This window comes from Gopherus evgoodei, chromosome 7 (genome assembly GCF_007399415.2).
Source record: "Gopherus evgoodei ecotype Sinaloan lineage chromosome 7, rGopEvg1_v1.p, whole genome shotgun sequence".
NCBI classification, from domain to species: domain Eukaryota; kingdom Metazoa; phylum Chordata; order Testudines; family Testudinidae; genus Gopherus; species Gopherus evgoodei.
Genome location: NC_044328.1, coordinates 6473014 through 6490799, shown reverse-complemented (window position 1 = coordinate 6490799; position 17786 = coordinate 6473014). Strand labels below are relative to the sequence as shown.

General features: G+C 47.0%; 1 protein-coding gene across 2 annotated transcripts in view; it reads right to left on the bottom strand.

Annotated features, from left to right (window-relative positions):
• The window catches only part of CFAP58 (cilia and flagella associated protein 58), a 105281-nt gene extending 98424 nt beyond the window's left edge, over positions 1-6857 (bottom strand). Inside the window, exons 1-2 of one of the 2 annotated variants that reach the window (XM_030569922.1) lie at positions 6807-6857; positions 4155-4436 (exon numbers count right to left, since the gene is read on the bottom strand). In XM_030569922.1, the coding sequence (XP_030425782.1) occupies positions 4155-4436; positions 6807-6815 (291 nt within the window). In that variant the 5' untranslated portion in view covers positions 6816-6857. Of the gene's footprint in view, positions 1-4154; positions 4437-5934; positions 6088-6806 lie in introns of those variants that run through there. The other variant, XM_030569923.1, reaches the window with a different exon arrangement.
• Positions 6858-17786: the final 10929 nt, after the last annotated feature.

Sequence of the window (17786 nt, the reverse complement as noted above, 5' to 3'; positions counted from 1 at the left end):
TCCCTCTCCATGGTCCCTCAAGGCCATCCAATACCTGTCACAGAGACTAAGTCCATAAAATCACTTCAGTTGTTTCCCGTGTAGAGAATTCAGCAAAGCACTTGAGCATGTGCCTAACTTTAAGCCCTTATATAGTCCTATTGACTTCACATGTCTTAGTTTCAGCAGTACTTGGAGCTGTAATGGAACTACTCTGTGCTTACATTTAGGCAGATGCTTACATATTTTGCAGAATCGGAGTCCTAGTCAGCCTCCTTTGGTTGTAGGTGGGTTTTGTTTGTTTGTTTGTTGTTTGTTTTTGTTGTTGTTGTTTGGAGGGAGAGCTGGGGGGTGTCTTTCACCCAGTAACTGGAGAGGAAAACTTTTTGTAATAGGAAAACGTGGTTGTTACACCACAAAAATTGCCAGATGACTAAGGCACAGTTGCAGCATCTAAAGCTGCTTTTAACATTTTTTTTTTAAATTTACTAGATTCCATGTTAAGAGTGTCCCTTTAATATCCTATGAAGGTTGTGTAACAAACAGATGGAAGTTAACAGTCAAGGCTGGCAATTGTCTCTAACTCTCGGTATTGTGGGAGAAGGAAAGAAGGCAAGCCAAAAGTACTAATTAAAAATCAAATGCCAGACTTATTAGGAGTTTGGGGGCTTGTTTCATATTTAGACCCCAAACTTTTCAATGCAACTCTGTATAGACATTAGGGTCTGCGCTAGTAGATCCCAAGATCAGGGCTCCCATCCAACTCCCACTAAAGTCATGGGGAATCTGTTTATTAACTTCACTTGAACTTGCAACTTTACTCAGGCGAGTATTCTCGCAGAAGTCAATGGCGCTACTCAGGTAAGTCATGATTGCTCACCTGAAAGTAAAGGTTACAGGGTTGGGCCTGTAGATCCTTATGCTCTCTATGACAAAAATTCAGTTTGCATACACACTGATCTAGGGCAATATGTAAACAGGAGACAACCTGAATGGGATTTTGCAATTTACTTTCGCTGGCACAGGACCAAGCCTAATGTTACCTCACTGTAGTAATCTGTTTCTAACTTCAGGGGGAGGAATGGGAGGTTGCTTCTTTTACATTCAAGATTAAAAGCAAGGAAATTTCTGATGATGGAAACCTCTGTTTTTGTAAAAAATCACATATTACTCATTGGAAAGACAGGACTTCGAAAATACAGAGCAAGTCATAATCCTTTAGATAATTAGATTATAATTAGTAATTTTAAAATGCTTTGCAGTTTATTGCATACTTAATGCCAGAGACTGAGCTATACTTGATGTTTGTACTAACAGAAATTTGTGGAAAAGATTTCTGGTAATTATGAAGCAGCTAGTTCATAAGCTGTAACTGCTTCACCGTACTGGTGTTTAAGTAACAAAAGATTGCACCAATTTAATTTTTCAAAGCCTGAGGGCTTGCCTACACATACAGTGTTGCAGTGGAGCTGTAGTAGTGTTTAGGGAAGACACTACCTGCAGGGATGGGAGAGTTTCTTCCATTAGCATAGTTAATCCACATCCCTATGTGATATCTATGTCAACGGGAGAAACCCCCTCCATTGACATAGCGTTGTCTACACCCAAGAGTTTGGTCAGTATAACTGCATTGCTCAGGAGTGTGGATTTGCCACATCCCTGACTGATATAGTTATTCCGACATAAGCCTGTAGTGTAGACCAAGCCTGAAAGTGAGTGGTGCTGGTTAACAGTCCTGTGTTGACTGCCCTGAAGAATGAAGTCCTGTTAGCCAGAGCAAGGGCAGTGCAGGCTTCTGAACACTGCTCTGATGATGTCCCTCCATCCTAATCTGATGGGACATCTCTAGAAGCAAGTGTGAAATTCATTCTCTGTGGTTCAGTTCAGTACTTATCTCTTTGTTGACAGTCACATCAGAGAAGCTATTATTTGAAGTGTACATAAGAAAATGGATTTAAACCATAAAACATAGCACTGAGCAGCCTCAAATGGTAACTACTATTGATCACTATTTACCTGGGCCACTTTCCTGCAATCTGATCTAAAGAGTCAGGCCTCTGCACCTGAACATTTCAACCGGACTTCACAAGGTGCCTGGGTCTGCTTCTGCTGTTCATACTGCAGGACTGGGGCCTTCTTTTGGATTTGACCCAGTGATCTAGAAGGAAAAGGCTCTGCACCCATTACCTCAGTGATCCAGTCAGTCACCAACATTTAGGTCTTGACTTTTATTGTTTTGCAGGAACAGCCCCAAGAGAATTCTCCTTTCTCTAGCACACACTGTGATAAAAGACCCATGGCAAGGCCACAGCTGGTCGAGTCACCTTATTCAGGCTTGCAGGGTTCAGACATTGTGGCTCCAAAACTGCAGTGTAGACATTCAGGCTATGGCTAGAACCCTGTCTCTGAGACCCTGCAAGGATGGGAGAGTCTCAGCACAGCTCCAACCCCAGCCCAATGTCTACACTGCAATTTTTAGCCCTGCACCCTAAGCCCCACAAGCCCAGGTCAGCTGACTTGAGCTCTGAGAAACAGCGCTGCAGTATAGACATACCCACTGAAACATCAGAATGGATTTTTGATTTTGTTTTAATTTAGTAAAGGAAATATGCCTCAAAGTTCTACTGGGATTTGAGTCTACTTGGTCATTTGCATTATGTACATCTGACGATCTTTTCAAAGCAACTAGTTAGTGGAATGATAGTGAAGTACAATGAAATTAGGATTAGTCACAGGATTCCTTTTCAGACAGCAAAACAGCATGCAATTTTGAGGGTACACTGAAAAAATCAATAGCAACTAAAGAGTTTCTCAAAGACATAATAAGAACATTTTGTAACAATGTTATAGTGATACCTGAATATTAGCCCAAAGATTAAGCCTGTTAGCCAATCTGAACAATACCTGTGCTCTATGCTCCCACATCAGCACATCCTTGTACTTTAAAAGGATAACAGTTATGAGCTGTTTATTGTGCCCTGTCTCTCTAACTGTAACATATTGTCATGCACCCTTCCACATGAGTCTCTCAGCTGCTACAATGGTGGGTGCTGTTACTCTGTACATCCCTTCAGCCTCATGGCTGCTGAGATTGGCAGAGATAATATTCTTCCCACTCTACCCCTCGTCTTTATGGCATTTGTGAGAGGGTTTCTCTGCTACCCTATCACCCTCCCCAGCTTCCACTATTTGAGTCTACTTCCCCATGAATAGTTCCAGTGCCTGCCTCCACTCCTGCTGAGAGATTGCCCAGATAGGAGCAGAGTGAAATTGACATGATTCACATCAGTTTCACAACTGTCTACAAGGATCTGATTAGCAACAGGAAAAACCTGCAAGATTCTAGACAGTTTTCATTCTGCCACAACTTGGGAAAGCCCTGAGCAGTAGCAGAGGCACAATAACACCTCCAGGGTGTGGTGTTCCATCCCATCTAGTGACAGCAAGACCACTTAGAGAACTATTAATAAGTCTGCTCTACAGCCTTAGCTAAGAGGCATATGGTTTTTAGCTCATGCAGTAGAGGCTCATGCACTGAGTCCCATATTCGATCCCACCTGCCAATGATCAGGATCTGTCGGTGTTACATCTGCAGACTTGGGATGATAGCACTCCCAAGAATTTACACTCAGACCACATATGGAAGGTTGTCTTCTCAAACATAAGACAAGAAGCTTAGTATTTTTAATGAAAATTTACAAAAATTGATGACACTTCCCTGGGGAAAAATCCTACTTGCAATAGGCAGGTGAATTTTCATGTCTTGCCAATATTTAAAATGTATATAGCATTTCAGAAACATCAACAACATAATCTCAAAATGCCCCTGTGAAGTATTTAATATTACTCCCATTTTACAGATAAATCAGCTTAGGCACAGAGTTAGTAACTCCTTTGAAGCTAACAGAGTAAGAGTGGATTGTGTAAATAAGCACAACATTAGACTGATAGATGTTAAGAGACATGCCCAATGTAACTCAGCAAGTCAGTAGCAGAGCAGAGGTTAGACAGAAGGGTTCAGCTCCCAACTCTATACTCAGTCCACTAGTTCACATTACTTCTCTATAGCAGAAATACATCTTCAAGACATTGAACTGATAAAATTTTCCCTCAGCTTACTTCTGTGTCCTCCGTTAAATATTTTCTGCTCATATTTAATTCTATTTAAATTTTACCCTCTTCAATGATGTTATCGTCGTCTGATCATCTTGAGAGAGCTTCAGGGCTGCAGCCACTTTAGCCGAATTCACCACAATCTCAGCATTCAGCTCCCTGCATTTTGACATAAGACGCCTTTCATTTTCGTAGGATTTCTTCATAACCATGTGGAGCTTCTCATATTCTATCCGGAATTTCTCCAGGCTTTTATCTCCCGTAAGTTCACTGATGACTTCTTGGAAGTCTTTTTCCAGTGCTTCGAAGGCATTTTCTTCTACACACGGTCTGTCATACCTTTCCTGTATTAAATAAGGTGGATAATCAATTAGCAAGAGGAGTTCAAAAATCTCAGTTTTTCCAGCAGATGACCACAAGAGATAACAGCAATATATTAATGACAGCTCATTGGTAACCATGATGTAAACCTTCTGTGTAGCAGCTCCCTCCCGCATGAAATTCACATTCCATTTTATTTTTTAAATAGATATCCATTAATTCTACTGAAATAACCTGATCCTCAAACAGTTGGAGCTCCTGAAATTGAGCATGACTACTCTAAAACTAGATCTAAAAAAAGCCATTGTTGCTATAACCTTTAAACTTGCATTAGCTGCTTACTTAGCTGAGCATTTTAACCTCAATTCTTCTGTGCACCCCACATCCTCCAGTCATATATGCTCTCTGCAAAGATATTTCCAGCACATCATTGTCTCTCAGCCAAGTTTGGCTCTGCCACTGACAGTATCATCCCATTACCAGGAAGTTCTACAATTGGTCCTTTCACCCAGGGAGTTTTGATTAATCTCAGCTATGTGGACAAATTTTGCCAGCCTTGGGTCTGGAAACTCAACTCAACAGTTACTGATAGCATTTTCCTATTTTCATGGTAGTGAGAATTCCATGCTGGGCTGAGAAAACTACCCCCTCAAACCTTGCCCCCTCCCAAAAAAACCCCAAACCCTAAAGATATAGGTTACCAACTCAGCACACTCAGGGCCACTTTCTGCTCTCCTTACTTACACAAGTAGTGCCACTGATTCACTTTCTGCTCTCCTTACTCACACAAGTAGTGCCACTGAATAGAATAGCAGGATTTATTCCTCCCTATTCCTCCCAATTTCTCAGGATATGTGGATAACTTAAAATTGGAGATGGCTACACCAGATCTTTACCTACCTACCTATCCCCACCAAAATTTAGGTAAATTCAGATCTAGATTTAAACACTGTGATTCAGCCTTTTCTCTATGCCAAACTGAACTAGGATACTGAGTCCAAATCCTCCATCTCTCTCCAGAGGTTCTGATTGGGATTTGATTCCAGATTCAAAAGGTCCATCTTTATTTGAAAGTCTGCAGAAATCATAGGATGAAACTGAGCAAAGGAAATATAAGCTGAATATCAGAAAAAGAAAAGAGTTCCCAACCGTGTGGAATAGTGGGAGCCGCAATAGGCCAAACCTGCAGACACAGCAGGTAAACAAACTGGCCGGCTTGCCAGGGTGCCAGGGAACCAAAGGTTGCGGGTCCCTGACTTAGAGATTAATGAGACTGCTACAGCATTAGTTAAAGGCCATGGGGCTTTTATCTCATGCAGTAGAGGCTCATACACTAAGCTCCAGGGATCTCAGGTTTGAGATCCCACCCTGCAACAACTGGAACTGGGACTTCTCATGTTACCTCAGCCCTCTGCATTGCTCTCATAGGGAGGAGGAGTGGGTCACAAGGGGTGCCAGACCCAGCACAGGAATGTCTTTATTAATTGGGTTGCTGAGGGCACACTTTCAGCACAATCTTACCAAAGTTGCTGCTCCCAGATTATGACAGACATCCCTGTCTTTTCTCAGAGTACTTTAAACACCATGGTTAGGCACTTGGGGACACTTACATTGGTGACCCTCAGAGCAGGACTCCAAGCCGCAGAGCTGGGATGGGCTGAGATGCTAATGAAGGAAGAGGGCAGGACAGAGAGGGGGGAGGAGAGAAGGGGATAGGGAGGAAGGGCAATGGGGTGGCAGGGGGGTCTCAGGGAGGGGAGGGGATGGGGGAGGAGGGAGAAAGGGAGGGGAAGAGGGAGGGGAGAAGGGGACAGAGAAGGGGATAGGGAGAGGGCAATGGGGGTGGCAGGGTGCCAGGGAGGGGGGGGGATGGAGAGGAGAAGGGAGGGGAAGATGGGGATGGGAAGGGGAGGGGAGAAGAGGGGACAGAGAAGGGGACAAAGAAGAGGATAGGGAGAGGGCAATGGGGGTGGCAGGGTGCGGATGGGGGATGAGGGGAGGGAAGGGGAAGGCGAGAGGGGAGAGGGGAAGAGGGGACAGAGAAGGGGACAGGGAGAGGGCAATGGGGGTGTCGGGGTGCGGATGGGGGGGGGAGGGGAGAAGGGAGGGGAAGAGGGGATGGGGAGAGGGGAGGGGAGAAGAGGGGACAGAGAAGGGGACAAAGAAGGGGCTAGGGAGAGGGCAATGGGGGTGTCGGGGTGCGGATGGGGGAAGAGGGGAGAGGGGAAGGCGAAGAGGGGTGCACAGAAGGGTGGAAGGGCGGAGGCGCACGGGGTGCGGATGGGGGAGGAGGGGATGGGGAGGGGAAGGAGAGAGGGGGCACAGTGGGAAGGGCAGAGGGCGCACGGGCTGCGGACGGGAGAAGGCGGCGAGGGGGCGGGAGGGCTGCTCACCTCGCTCATCTTGCCGCGGGCAGGGGCCGCAGCCGGGGGCTCAGGCCCGGCGCTGGGCTGGGGGGCGGCGGGTCCCCGCGCGGAGGGGGCGGAGGGGGCGGGTTCCGGCGGCTCCGCCGGGTCTGGCTCCCGGGAAGCGGCTGTGTACACGGGCCGCCTCTCCGTCTCCTAGCAACCGGCTCCCCCGCCCCTCTGCTCTCTGCAGGGAGGGGAGACTGGGGCAGGAGTGTGGGGGGACGGGGCAGGGCAGGGGGTTAGGTGGGGTGGCGAGGAGGTCACAGGGCAGGGGTGTGGGGACGGAGCAGGGCAGGGGGTTAGGTGGGGTGGTGGGATCATTAGGGCAGGGGGTGCGGTGATGGAGCAGGGCAGGGGATGAAGTGCACAGCGGGGGGGGGGGTCACTAGGGCAGGGAGTGTTGGGACGGGGCAGGACAGGGGGTTAGGTGGGGTGGCAAGGAGGTCACTAGGGCAGGGGTGTGGGGATGGGGCAGGGCAGGGGGTTAGGTGGGGTGGTGAGGAGGTCACTAGGGCAGGGCTGTGGGGACGGGGCAGGGCAGGGGATTAGGTGGGGTGGCGAGGATCACTAGGGCAGGGTGTGGGGACGGGGCAGGACAGGGGGTTGGTGGGGTGGCGAGGAGGTCACTAGGGCAGGGGTGTGGGGACGGAGCAGGGCAGGGGGTTAGGTGGGGTGGTGAGGAGGTCACTAGGGCAGGGGTGTGGGGACGGGGAAGGGCAGGGGATTAGATGGGGTGGCGAGGAGGTCACTAGGGCAGGGGTGTGGGGACGGGGCAGGGCAGGGGATTAGGTGGGGTGGCGAGGAGGTCACTAGGGCAGGGGTGGGGGGACGGGGCAGGGCAGGGGATTAGGTGGGGTGGCGAGGAGGTCACTAGGGCAGGGAGTGTTGGGACGGGGCAGGGCAGGGGATTAGGTGGGGTGGCGAGGAGGTCACTAGGCAGGAGTGTTGGGACGGGGAAGGGCAGGGGATTAGGTGGGTGCGAGGAGGTCACTAGGCCAGGGGTGTGGGGACGGTGCAGGGCAGGGGATTAGGTGGAGTGGCGAGGAGGTCACTAGGGCAGGGGTGTGGAGATGGGCGGGCAGGGCAGGGGATTAGGTGGGGGTGGCAAGGAGGTCACTAGGGCAGGGAGTGTTTGGACAGGGCAAGGCAGGGGATTAGGAGGGTGGCGTGGAGGTTACTAGGGCGGGGTGTGGGGATGGAGCAGGGCAGGGGATTAGGTGGGGTGGCGAGGAGGTAGGGCAGGCACTAGGGCAGGGGTGTGGAGACCAAGCAGGGCAGGGGATTAGGTGGGGTGGCGAGGAGGTCACTAGGGCAGGGGTGGGGGGACGGAAGCAGGACAGGGGGTTAGATGGGGTGGCAAGGAGGTCACTAGGGCAGGGGTGTGGGGGATGGAGCAGGGCAGGGGTTAGGTGGGGTGGCGAGGAAGCCATAGGGCAGGGGGTGCGGTGGCGGAGCAGGGGCAGGGGATTAGGTGGGGTGGCGAGGAGGTCACTAGGGCAGGGGTGTGTGGGAGGAGCAGGGCAGGGGTTAGGTGGGGTGGCGGGAAGCCACTAGGGCAGGGGGTGCGGTGGGGGAGCAGGGCAGGGGATTAGGTGGGGTGGCGAGGAGGTCACTAGGGCAGGGGTGTGTGGGGACGAAGCAGGGCAGGGGATGAGTGGGGTGGCGAGGAGGTCACCAGGGCAGGGGTGTGGGGGATGGGTCGGGCAGGGGATTAGATGGGGTGGCGAGGAGGTTACCAGGGCAGGGGTGTGGGGACGGGGCAGCAGAAGGAGGGGAGATTGCCGGGAGGCAGGGCAGGGGATTAGGTGGTGGTGAGTAGGTACTAGGGCAGGGGTGTGGGGACGGGCAGGGCAGGGGATTAGGTGGGGTGGCGAGGAGGTCATAGGGCAGGGGTTGTGGGGACGGAGCAGGAAGGGGGTTAGGTGGGGTGGCGAGGAGGTCACAGGGCGGGTGTGGGGACGGGGCAGGGCAGGGGGTTAGGTGGGGGGCGAGGAGGGCATTAGGGCAGCGGTGTGGGGATGGGTCAGGGCAGGGGACTAAGTGGGGTGGTGGATCATTAGGGCAGGGGGTGCGGTGATGGAGCACGGCAGGGGAGAGTGCACAGCGGGGGGCGTCACTAGGGCAGGGAGTGTTGGGACGGGGCAGGAACAGGGGGTTAGGTGGGGTGGCGAGGAGGTCACTAGGCCAGAGGTGTGGGACGGGGCAGGGCAGGGGCTAGGTGGGGTGGCAAGGAGGTCACTAGGGAAGGGGTGTGGGACGGAGCAGGGTAGGGGATAGGTGGGGTGGCGAGGAGGTCACTAGGGCAGGGAGGGTTGGGACGGGGCAGGGCAGGGATTAGGTGGGGGTGGCGAGGAGGTCACTAGGGCAGAGGTGTGGGGGCAGGGCAGGGGGCTAGGTGGGGTGGCAAGGAGGTCACTAGGGCAGGGGTGTGGGGACGGAGCGGGGGCGGTAGGTGGGTGGCGAGGAGGTCACCAGGGCAGAGGTGTGGGGACGGGGCAGGGCAGGGGATTAGGTGGGTGGCGAGGAGGTCACTAGGGCAGGAGTGTGGGGGGGGCAGGGCAGGGGATTAGATGGGGTGGGAGGAGGTCACTAGGGCAGGGTGTGGGGATGGGGCAGGGCAGGGATAGATGGGTGTGGGGCGGGAGGAGGTCACTAGGCAGGGGTGGGGGACGGAGCAGGGCAGGGGATTAGATGGGGTGGCAAGGAGGTCATGGGGCTGGGGGTGTGTTGGGATGGAGCAGGGCGGGAATGAGGTGGCTTTGGGTAATGGTGGCACTGCATGGTTGCAGGATTTGTCAAACCCAGAGCATTGGCACTGAGGACCTAAAAGATCGCCCCAGCTTTGGGAAAGGCAGCTTTGATCATCTGCCACTCCATGCCATCCCTCTTCCTTCACATCTCTTCCTAGTACAGTGTTTCCAGCAAAGGAGCCCAGAACATTATTACAAGCTACATATCGTGCCACTGAAATGCAGCCACTGGGGAGGTGCTAACCATCCAGCATGTAGCCCAACAGTGCAGCCAAGGGTATGCTGAGACAAACTCCTACTTATACACAAAATGCCTGGGGATTATTAGAGAGATAAGATGGATGAGGTAATATCTTTTATTAATATTATTAAACATCTTCCAAGAGTAGACAGATCAACAGGTTTTAAGTTCTCATCTGGAAAAGCCACACACATCTACCATCTACCTCAGAAGGATGATGGGCTAGATTGAGCTTGCAGAGAATTGAACTTTTGGCTCCAGGGAATTCAAGTATTTCACATCAGAGTTAAAGAAGATTCAGATACTCAGCACCTTTAAAAAACTGGCAACTATTTCAGGGCCTTAAAATAGATTTGATGCCTATCTTTCCAGCTCCATGTTAAAAAAAGTTGGCCCTAATCTCTCTGAGCCTCAGTTTTCCCAACTGTAAAATGGGGCTAACAATACTTGCCTACATAGATCTGTTGTGAGTGGTGCTGGTTGGGTATTATCCAACTAAATGGCTTTTCATCAGAAAATGCTTTTTCATTGAAACCAAAATGTTTTGCAGGTGGGATTCCTGCAGAAACCTGGCATCATAGAATATCAGGGTTAGTAGGGACACTCAGGAGGTCATCTAATCCAACCCCTGCTCAAAGCACTGAGCTATCCTACCAACTCACCTAACAGGCTGTCAGGGAGTCCAGGTTTCCAGGGCCTTTTCTGGGAACACTAGGGCTTCCAGACTTCCTGCCATAGAGCTAGGAGCCTGGAAGCCCTTTTTTCCAGCCCAGGTGTATTGAGACTGTAAGGTCTTTGGCGCTGAGACTGTGCCTTACTATGTTTTTTCACAGTGTCGAGCACAAGGGTGCCCTGATCTTCACTGGGGCTTCTAGGTCCTTCTGTGATACAAACAAATAATAATAAATTAAACTTTCTTTCCCTTGTCTACAAAGGAGGGCTGAAAGTCCAGTATCTTGTTTTACCAGTTAGATGGCAAAATGGGAATTTCAGGTCTAATTTTATCATTGTGGCTAAGGGGTAGGTATGCATTTTAAACTGTATTCTGCAGGTAAACGACGCTGCTATCATGCTGACTGTTCCAACCCAAGGGCCGACTGATTAAAAAAATCCACCTACTGTGTTTTTCCTTATTGTTATTATTCCTCTAGCATGATATCAGTGCATGGCAACAAAAAAAGAAGACAAAGTCTCTGCTCCAAAGACCTCTACGACCTAAGGAGCCAATCCTCCAACCCTTCTTCACCAAGGAAGTTTCTTATGTGAGGAAGGGTTGAGGGGTCCGCTTCTAAATTTGACAGGCAATCAAAATAAATGAGAGGGATGGAGGGAAGAGAGCAACATCAAAGAAAAACTGATGCAGCTTCAAATTTCCTTCTTACATACAATCACAAAAATGTACTGCTGGAAAGAACCTCAAGAAGTCATCTAATCCATCCCCCACACCAAGGCAGGATGAAGTACACTTACACCATCCCTGACAGATGTTGGTCTAACTGGTTCTTGAAAGCACCAATTATAGGCACTGAGTTTCTAATCTGCTGGGGGGGTGCTCCCCCCAGCTCTGCCTAGGCCTCACCCCCACTCCACCCCTTCCCTCTTCTCTCACCCCTTCTCCACCCCACCCAGTTCCACCCCTCCCCCAGCACGCTGTGCTCTTGCTCGCCCCTCCCTCCCCCAGCACCTCCTGATGCCACAAAACAGATGATCTGCAGCAGGCAGTAGACGCTGGGAGAAGTGGGGAGGTGCTGATCTGTGGGGCCTGCCAGAGGCACTGGGGTGAGGGGGAGGTTCTGGTAGAGGGGCTGCGGGTGAAGTTTTCCTGTGGGTGCTCCAGCCTAAGAGCACCCATGGAGTCAGCACCTATACCACCAATGATGGGGATTCCATAACCTCCCTAGGTAATGTGTTGCAGCCCTTAAATATCCTTTAGATAGAATGAACAGGAGTACTTGTGGCACCTTAGAGACTAACAAATTTATTTGAGCATAAGCTTTCGTGGACTACAGCCCACTTCTTCAGATGCATAGAATGGAACATATATCGAGGAGATATATATACACATACAGAGGTGCCACAAGTACTTCTGTTCTTTTTGCGGATACAGACTAACACGGCTGCTACTCTGAAACTTTAGATAGAAGGTTTTCCTAATATCTAACCTAAACCCTCCCAGCTGCAAACTAAACCAATTACTTCTTGGCCTACCCTTTAGGGGCATGGAAAACAATTGCTCATTGTCCTTTTATAACAGTTTTCAAATATGTAGATTATCAGGTATCCCTCAGTCTTCTTTTCTAAGATTAAACATGCCAATTTTTTTAACCTCATCATAGGTCGAGATTTCTAAAACTTTATTATTTTTGTTGCTCTCCTCTGGAGTCTCACTTCTTTGTCCACATTTTCTTAACTCTCCTGTTAATACACCCTGGAATTATATGAGTCTTTTCATATACATGTCTGTTGCTGATGTTTGTCTTGCTCTTTGCTGTGATGGCTGAAAAGGAGAGCCTTTAGGGCTGAAGTGGAAATTGGTAATGGAAGGCAATATTGTCCCTAGGCTTATCTTTGTGTGTTCGTACTTTATATGTAGAGAAGGAACCCTACAGAGGTAATTGTGTTAAAAGGGGATCCCCACATTGAGGGATTCCAGTAAACCTGCAGGTGCCCATACTGACCAAGTTCTTGATGATTTGCAACCCACTGAAGTTAGCAATATAAGCTGTGTCTTCACTGCTGTCAGCTGAGTGTTATCTCCTCTAGCACAGGTGAGAGTGGCCCCCTCGATCTGCACAGAATGACTGTTTGCAGGTGATGAGTCATGCTAACTCCAGCAGTAACCTATACCCCCTGACAGGTCAGCCAATTCTAGTTAAAAGAGCCATCACACTTGGAGTAAGGGGTTTTGTGTGTGGATAGGAGTTAAGCCGGAGGAAACACAGGAGTACAAATCATGTTAATTCTGCCATGAAAACAAACCCATAAAAGGAACTGGGCTGGAAATCAGGACATCTGGGCTTGATTCCTGGGTCTTTATCAGACTTCCTGTGACCTTGGACAAATCACTTAACATCTCTATGCCTCACTTCCCTATTTGTACAACAGAGATAACACGACTTCTCTCTCTCCCAGTGGTGTTAGGACAGTAAATTCATTAACATTTATGAGGTGCTCAGATTCTATGGTGATGGGGGCCAGACAAGAACCTAGAGAGAATTTTGCCATGAAGTAGAATCCCTTTGTCAAGCTGTCTAATGTGGCTCACAGCCATGAGTGCCAATCTCAGGGCAAACTGTTAAGAAACAGCACAAACCCCAAGCTGGCTGCATGCTCTATAATTAGATTGCATCCACCAAGTAACAAGTGTGAACTCTTCAAGCATTATAACAGCCTTAACATGGAGTCACAGACAGTCCCTTGGGCACTCTGATTTATCTTGCCTTCCAGGCAAACCTGTCTTTGTGATCAAGGGTCTCTGCACCAAGAATCAGAATGTCCAAGTTACTTCCAGTCCCCATGAAGTAGTTACTTACACTGGGTCAATTGTACTCTAGACATCTCACCAAAGACAATGCTTGTAGCCAATCCTGTAATAAACTAAGTAAAGATTAACTAAGAAAAAGAAATGAGAGTTATTTACAAGGTTACAGCAGGTAAACATACACACACAACTGAGTTACAGTCTTAGCTTTCAATAGGTAATAGAAGCTGCTGTAGTATGCAAGCTTTCTATGTCCTTTTGAGCTAACCCAAGCTAAGAAGATTGGGGATCCATTGCTTATGCTTGGAAATATCGCCCTCACCAAATTCCAAGCAGTATAGAGTTACAGTTCCTCTGGTTAGGGATTTTCATTACCTTCCCCCAGAGTTCAAACTGAAGAAACAAGTGTCTGTGCCTGTCTCCTCTTCCAGATGTGTGTGGAAGGGAGGGGAAGGCAATCAACAAGGCCTTTTCGTCCTTTGATGTTTCACAGTGGCTCATTTGGTTTCACTGGATTCTTGTGAGCATGCCCAGCACTTTACATTAATTAATGGTTCTTTCCTGTTTGGTGAGCTACACAATTACAGGTTTCAGAGTAGCAGCCGTGTTAATCTGTATCGGCAAAAAGAACAGGAGTACTTGTGGCACCTTAGAGACTAACAAATTTATTTCAGCATAAGCTTTCGTGGGCTACAGCTCACTTCTTAGGATGCATAGAATGGAACACACAGACAGGAGATATTTATACATACAGAGAACATGAAAAGGTGGAAGCAAACACTCAATATAACCTTATACCATGGGCCACAGCTGCTATAAGTGACATCAGTACATGCAGCATCTTACAACTAATCATGTCTAAACATTGAACACATTCTTATCAACTTAACATCAGTTTTAACAATGCTAACACACAGGTGAATCAGACTGGTTTTCAGCAATGCATTTGTCAAAGTGTTCAGGGAGACCACTGGCATGAGCTTGCACCTGGTCTACCAGCATCACACCCCTCTCAATCTAGTTTTTAAACTAAGCTATTATTCGTTTCCTCCATTTATGTTCCTCTGAAATTACAGATGATGGTAAGAGCCAAAATTATCTGGACCACGCAAATATAAGATGTCAGGTGCAAACATGGTGGGATTCCATGCCAAACAGGGACGAACTTGATTCAAGATGTTTTATTTCATTTAAGGTGTTATTATTGTGTCCTCTTGTAACAATGCTGGTTTGGCTCAGTTGACATTATATAGTCAAGTGGCAGAATCAGCTATTTCAACTAGCTTAAAAGAGAAATTTAGGACAATGATCATCCTATATGTGTGCACGCGATGGTTGGTGACTATAATAGAAATATTTGCTTAGTGACTTATATGAGGTCACAGCTCTAAGGCAATAATTTAATGTGTACTTTAAATTGTAGTGACATAAAAGTGATACGCCATTATTCAGTGAGGGAAGGATTTATGGGCCTCTGCAGAGATATAAAGATGCAGTAAAATCTCATCATAACATCACCCAGGAGACCGTACGCTATTTCGGGCAGGGACCATGACTTTATGTCTTTTGTGTAAAGTGCATAGCACCCCTTTGGGTGTGATAAAATAAATAAGGATAAGAAGAAGAAATAACAGAAAGCGGAGGGATAGGTTTTTATGTCTTCTTTTACACCTTTACATTGTAGGAAAGAGACTCACTAGGTGGCGCTGTACTACCACAATGATGTGTGGCTACCACCATAATAGAAATTAATAATACTTGGCCCTTACAGCCTTTTACATTTCCAGAGCATATTAAAAAATTAATCAATATTTAAGATATATAATAGTCTAATTAATATGCAAGTGTGACTGAGGTTCCATATTCTACTGTCTTTACTCTTACAATTAGATTGACAGGAAATTAACAGGATGATTTATGTGAGTTAAGAGAGCAGGATTTGGCCTAAAATTTACTAAGAGTACAAATCAAAACCTGGCACTGAAAATTCCCCTGGGATGTGGAAATCCAGCTGTGTTCCATCACCATCACCAGTACTAATAAGGATTCTGTCAGTAGAATTTGACTGAAACTGGTTTATTCATCGATTCCAATGCCAGAAAGGACCATTGTGATCATCTAGTCTGACTTCCTGTATAACATATGCCAGAGAACTTTCCCCAAAATAATTCGAAGAGTAGATCTTTCAGAAAAACATCCAGTAAATCCACCGTGATCCTTGGTAAATTGTTCTGATGGTTAGTCACCCTCACTATGAAATTTACACTTTATTTACAGTTTGAATTTGTCTAGCTTCAGCTTCCAACCAATGGATTGTATTATAAATTTCTCTTCTAGATTGTAGATCTCATTATTAAATATCTGTTCCCCATGTTGATACTTATAGACTGTGATCAAGCCACCCCTTAACCCTCTCTGCACAGAGCAGAATAGAATCCTGCTGGCTCTCCTATAATTGTGTCAATTTTGCAGTGCTAAAAGGAGCAGAATGTTTTCAGTAAAAGTAAGTCAGATTTGTGTCTAGTCATTGGTAAACGTGGGTTCTTTGATTGCTTGATTATTTGTAGACATGGCAGAATTTTATTTTTATTCTTATTATTATTTTGACAGATAAAACCAATGTTCATTGTGAAGAATGTTTTGAATTTTGATCTATTTAAATTTTAGCACCTGTGGAAAATTATGCAGGTGTCAGACAGTAACTTAATGACAGTAGACACTGAGATTCAAAAAGTTAAAGTTTATAATAGTTCAACTGTCAACACCACATGTCAAAATACACTAAGTAAATATCTTTAAATCAAACTCTAATAAGTTCTCAAGCAGCAATTTTCTTACTTTGTCTATTTGTAAATTTGATTATTATTGATGGAAATGTTTTTCATCCTTTATCAGTGTACAGTGATATCAACATTTACTGACATTTACCAGTTAAAATCTAGTCTTACTGAGCCTAATTTTCTATGATATATTTTTGTTGTGTTGTTTTTTTTATTTCAATTCTATTGTATTCCCAAATTAAATGGTGATGAGCACTTGTCCATTAGAAATTGGACCGAACCTTCCTACTCACTGCACACAAGACACAGAACAGATATCAAATAACAACTTTTGATCACTTTTGTCTTGGACTGGAATTGAGCCAGTAACCTGGAGATGAGAAGAGGTACCATATCTTATTACCATTTTCATACTGTCAAATCACAAACTAGCTAGTAGATCTGCCCTCTTATAATAAAAATTCCCCAATAAAGGTTTTGGTGAGTTAGAAGCAAAATGCTATTCTAAGATACGTATATAATTACCTCCTTTTTTTCAAAGCCATTTAAATAACTATGAAAAATCATGTCCCATGGTTAAATCTACAATCTGACGCAAAACTTAAACTATCATTTATTAGCATCCCCCCAATAGACTGCAAGATTTGCCTGTGGAGCAATTTTGTCCCTGTAGCAGTGCTAGCCTCTGAGATTTCCATTCCTTTGTTCCATTTGTACCTAGGGCCAGAACTTCAAAATTCTTTGTCACAAACCCAATTAAGCACCCCCTTCTTGGCCACTTACCGGATTGCTGTGAGGAAAATCTCATGTTAACATGCAGGCACCTGCTTTACTTTATTTTTTGCTGTATCTTGAATAGCTCCCTCCATTACCTGCTCACCAAGCCACCCATATTGATTCCCCCAACATCCTCCTGTCACTGCTTTTGTTCCCTGATTGGTCTCCCAGTTCGAGAACATTTGGGGGTATCTAAGATGAGTTGGTTTCAATTACTTCTAGTTTTACCAGGCTCAGACCAATGAAATAAACTTGCCTCTCACTTCTCCCATAGAGACCCTTCTCTATCAGCACCAGGAGCCAGTGCCATAGGCTCTGATTTCCGTGCATCATTTACTCCTTTGCCTCATAACTCACTCCCACCAAATCCTTTGGTAGCTGAAAGTTAGCCTGACATGTTTCACTGCTTGATACTTGAGTCCCCTGCGGGGCCCTATAAAAAATAACCCTCCTCTTTTAATACGCAAGGAAGGGCATATAACTGCAAAGTTCTAAGAAGATTAGAAGGTCAGGTGTGAGGGGGAAGAGGAGGACACCATATGGCCGGCTAAGCCAGAAGGTGACTCTCCCTCTGCAGGTTTATTTGCCTGTAGCTGTGAAAGATTCACTGGTTGATGGAACTCCCCTTTTCATTCCCCACTTCTCCTTGTGCTGCTGTCCTCTGGACAACTCATTGCTGAGTGGGAGCATTGGGATGCCAGAGGAACAGTGAGTGATCCAACAAAGGGGAATGTGATACTAGAGGTAAGTGGGTGATGCAGGGATGCTTGGGGGGCACACATACATGGGGCAAGGCATAGGATATTTGACGTGCACTTTCCAGGTCACTCTGGTTGCTTCTGGTTAAAATGCCATCCTGCTGCACCCTGTTTCTGGTCCTTTCACAGCCAGATGCACTATAAGCATTCAGGACACAGCAAGGCCTGGATCTAGCAG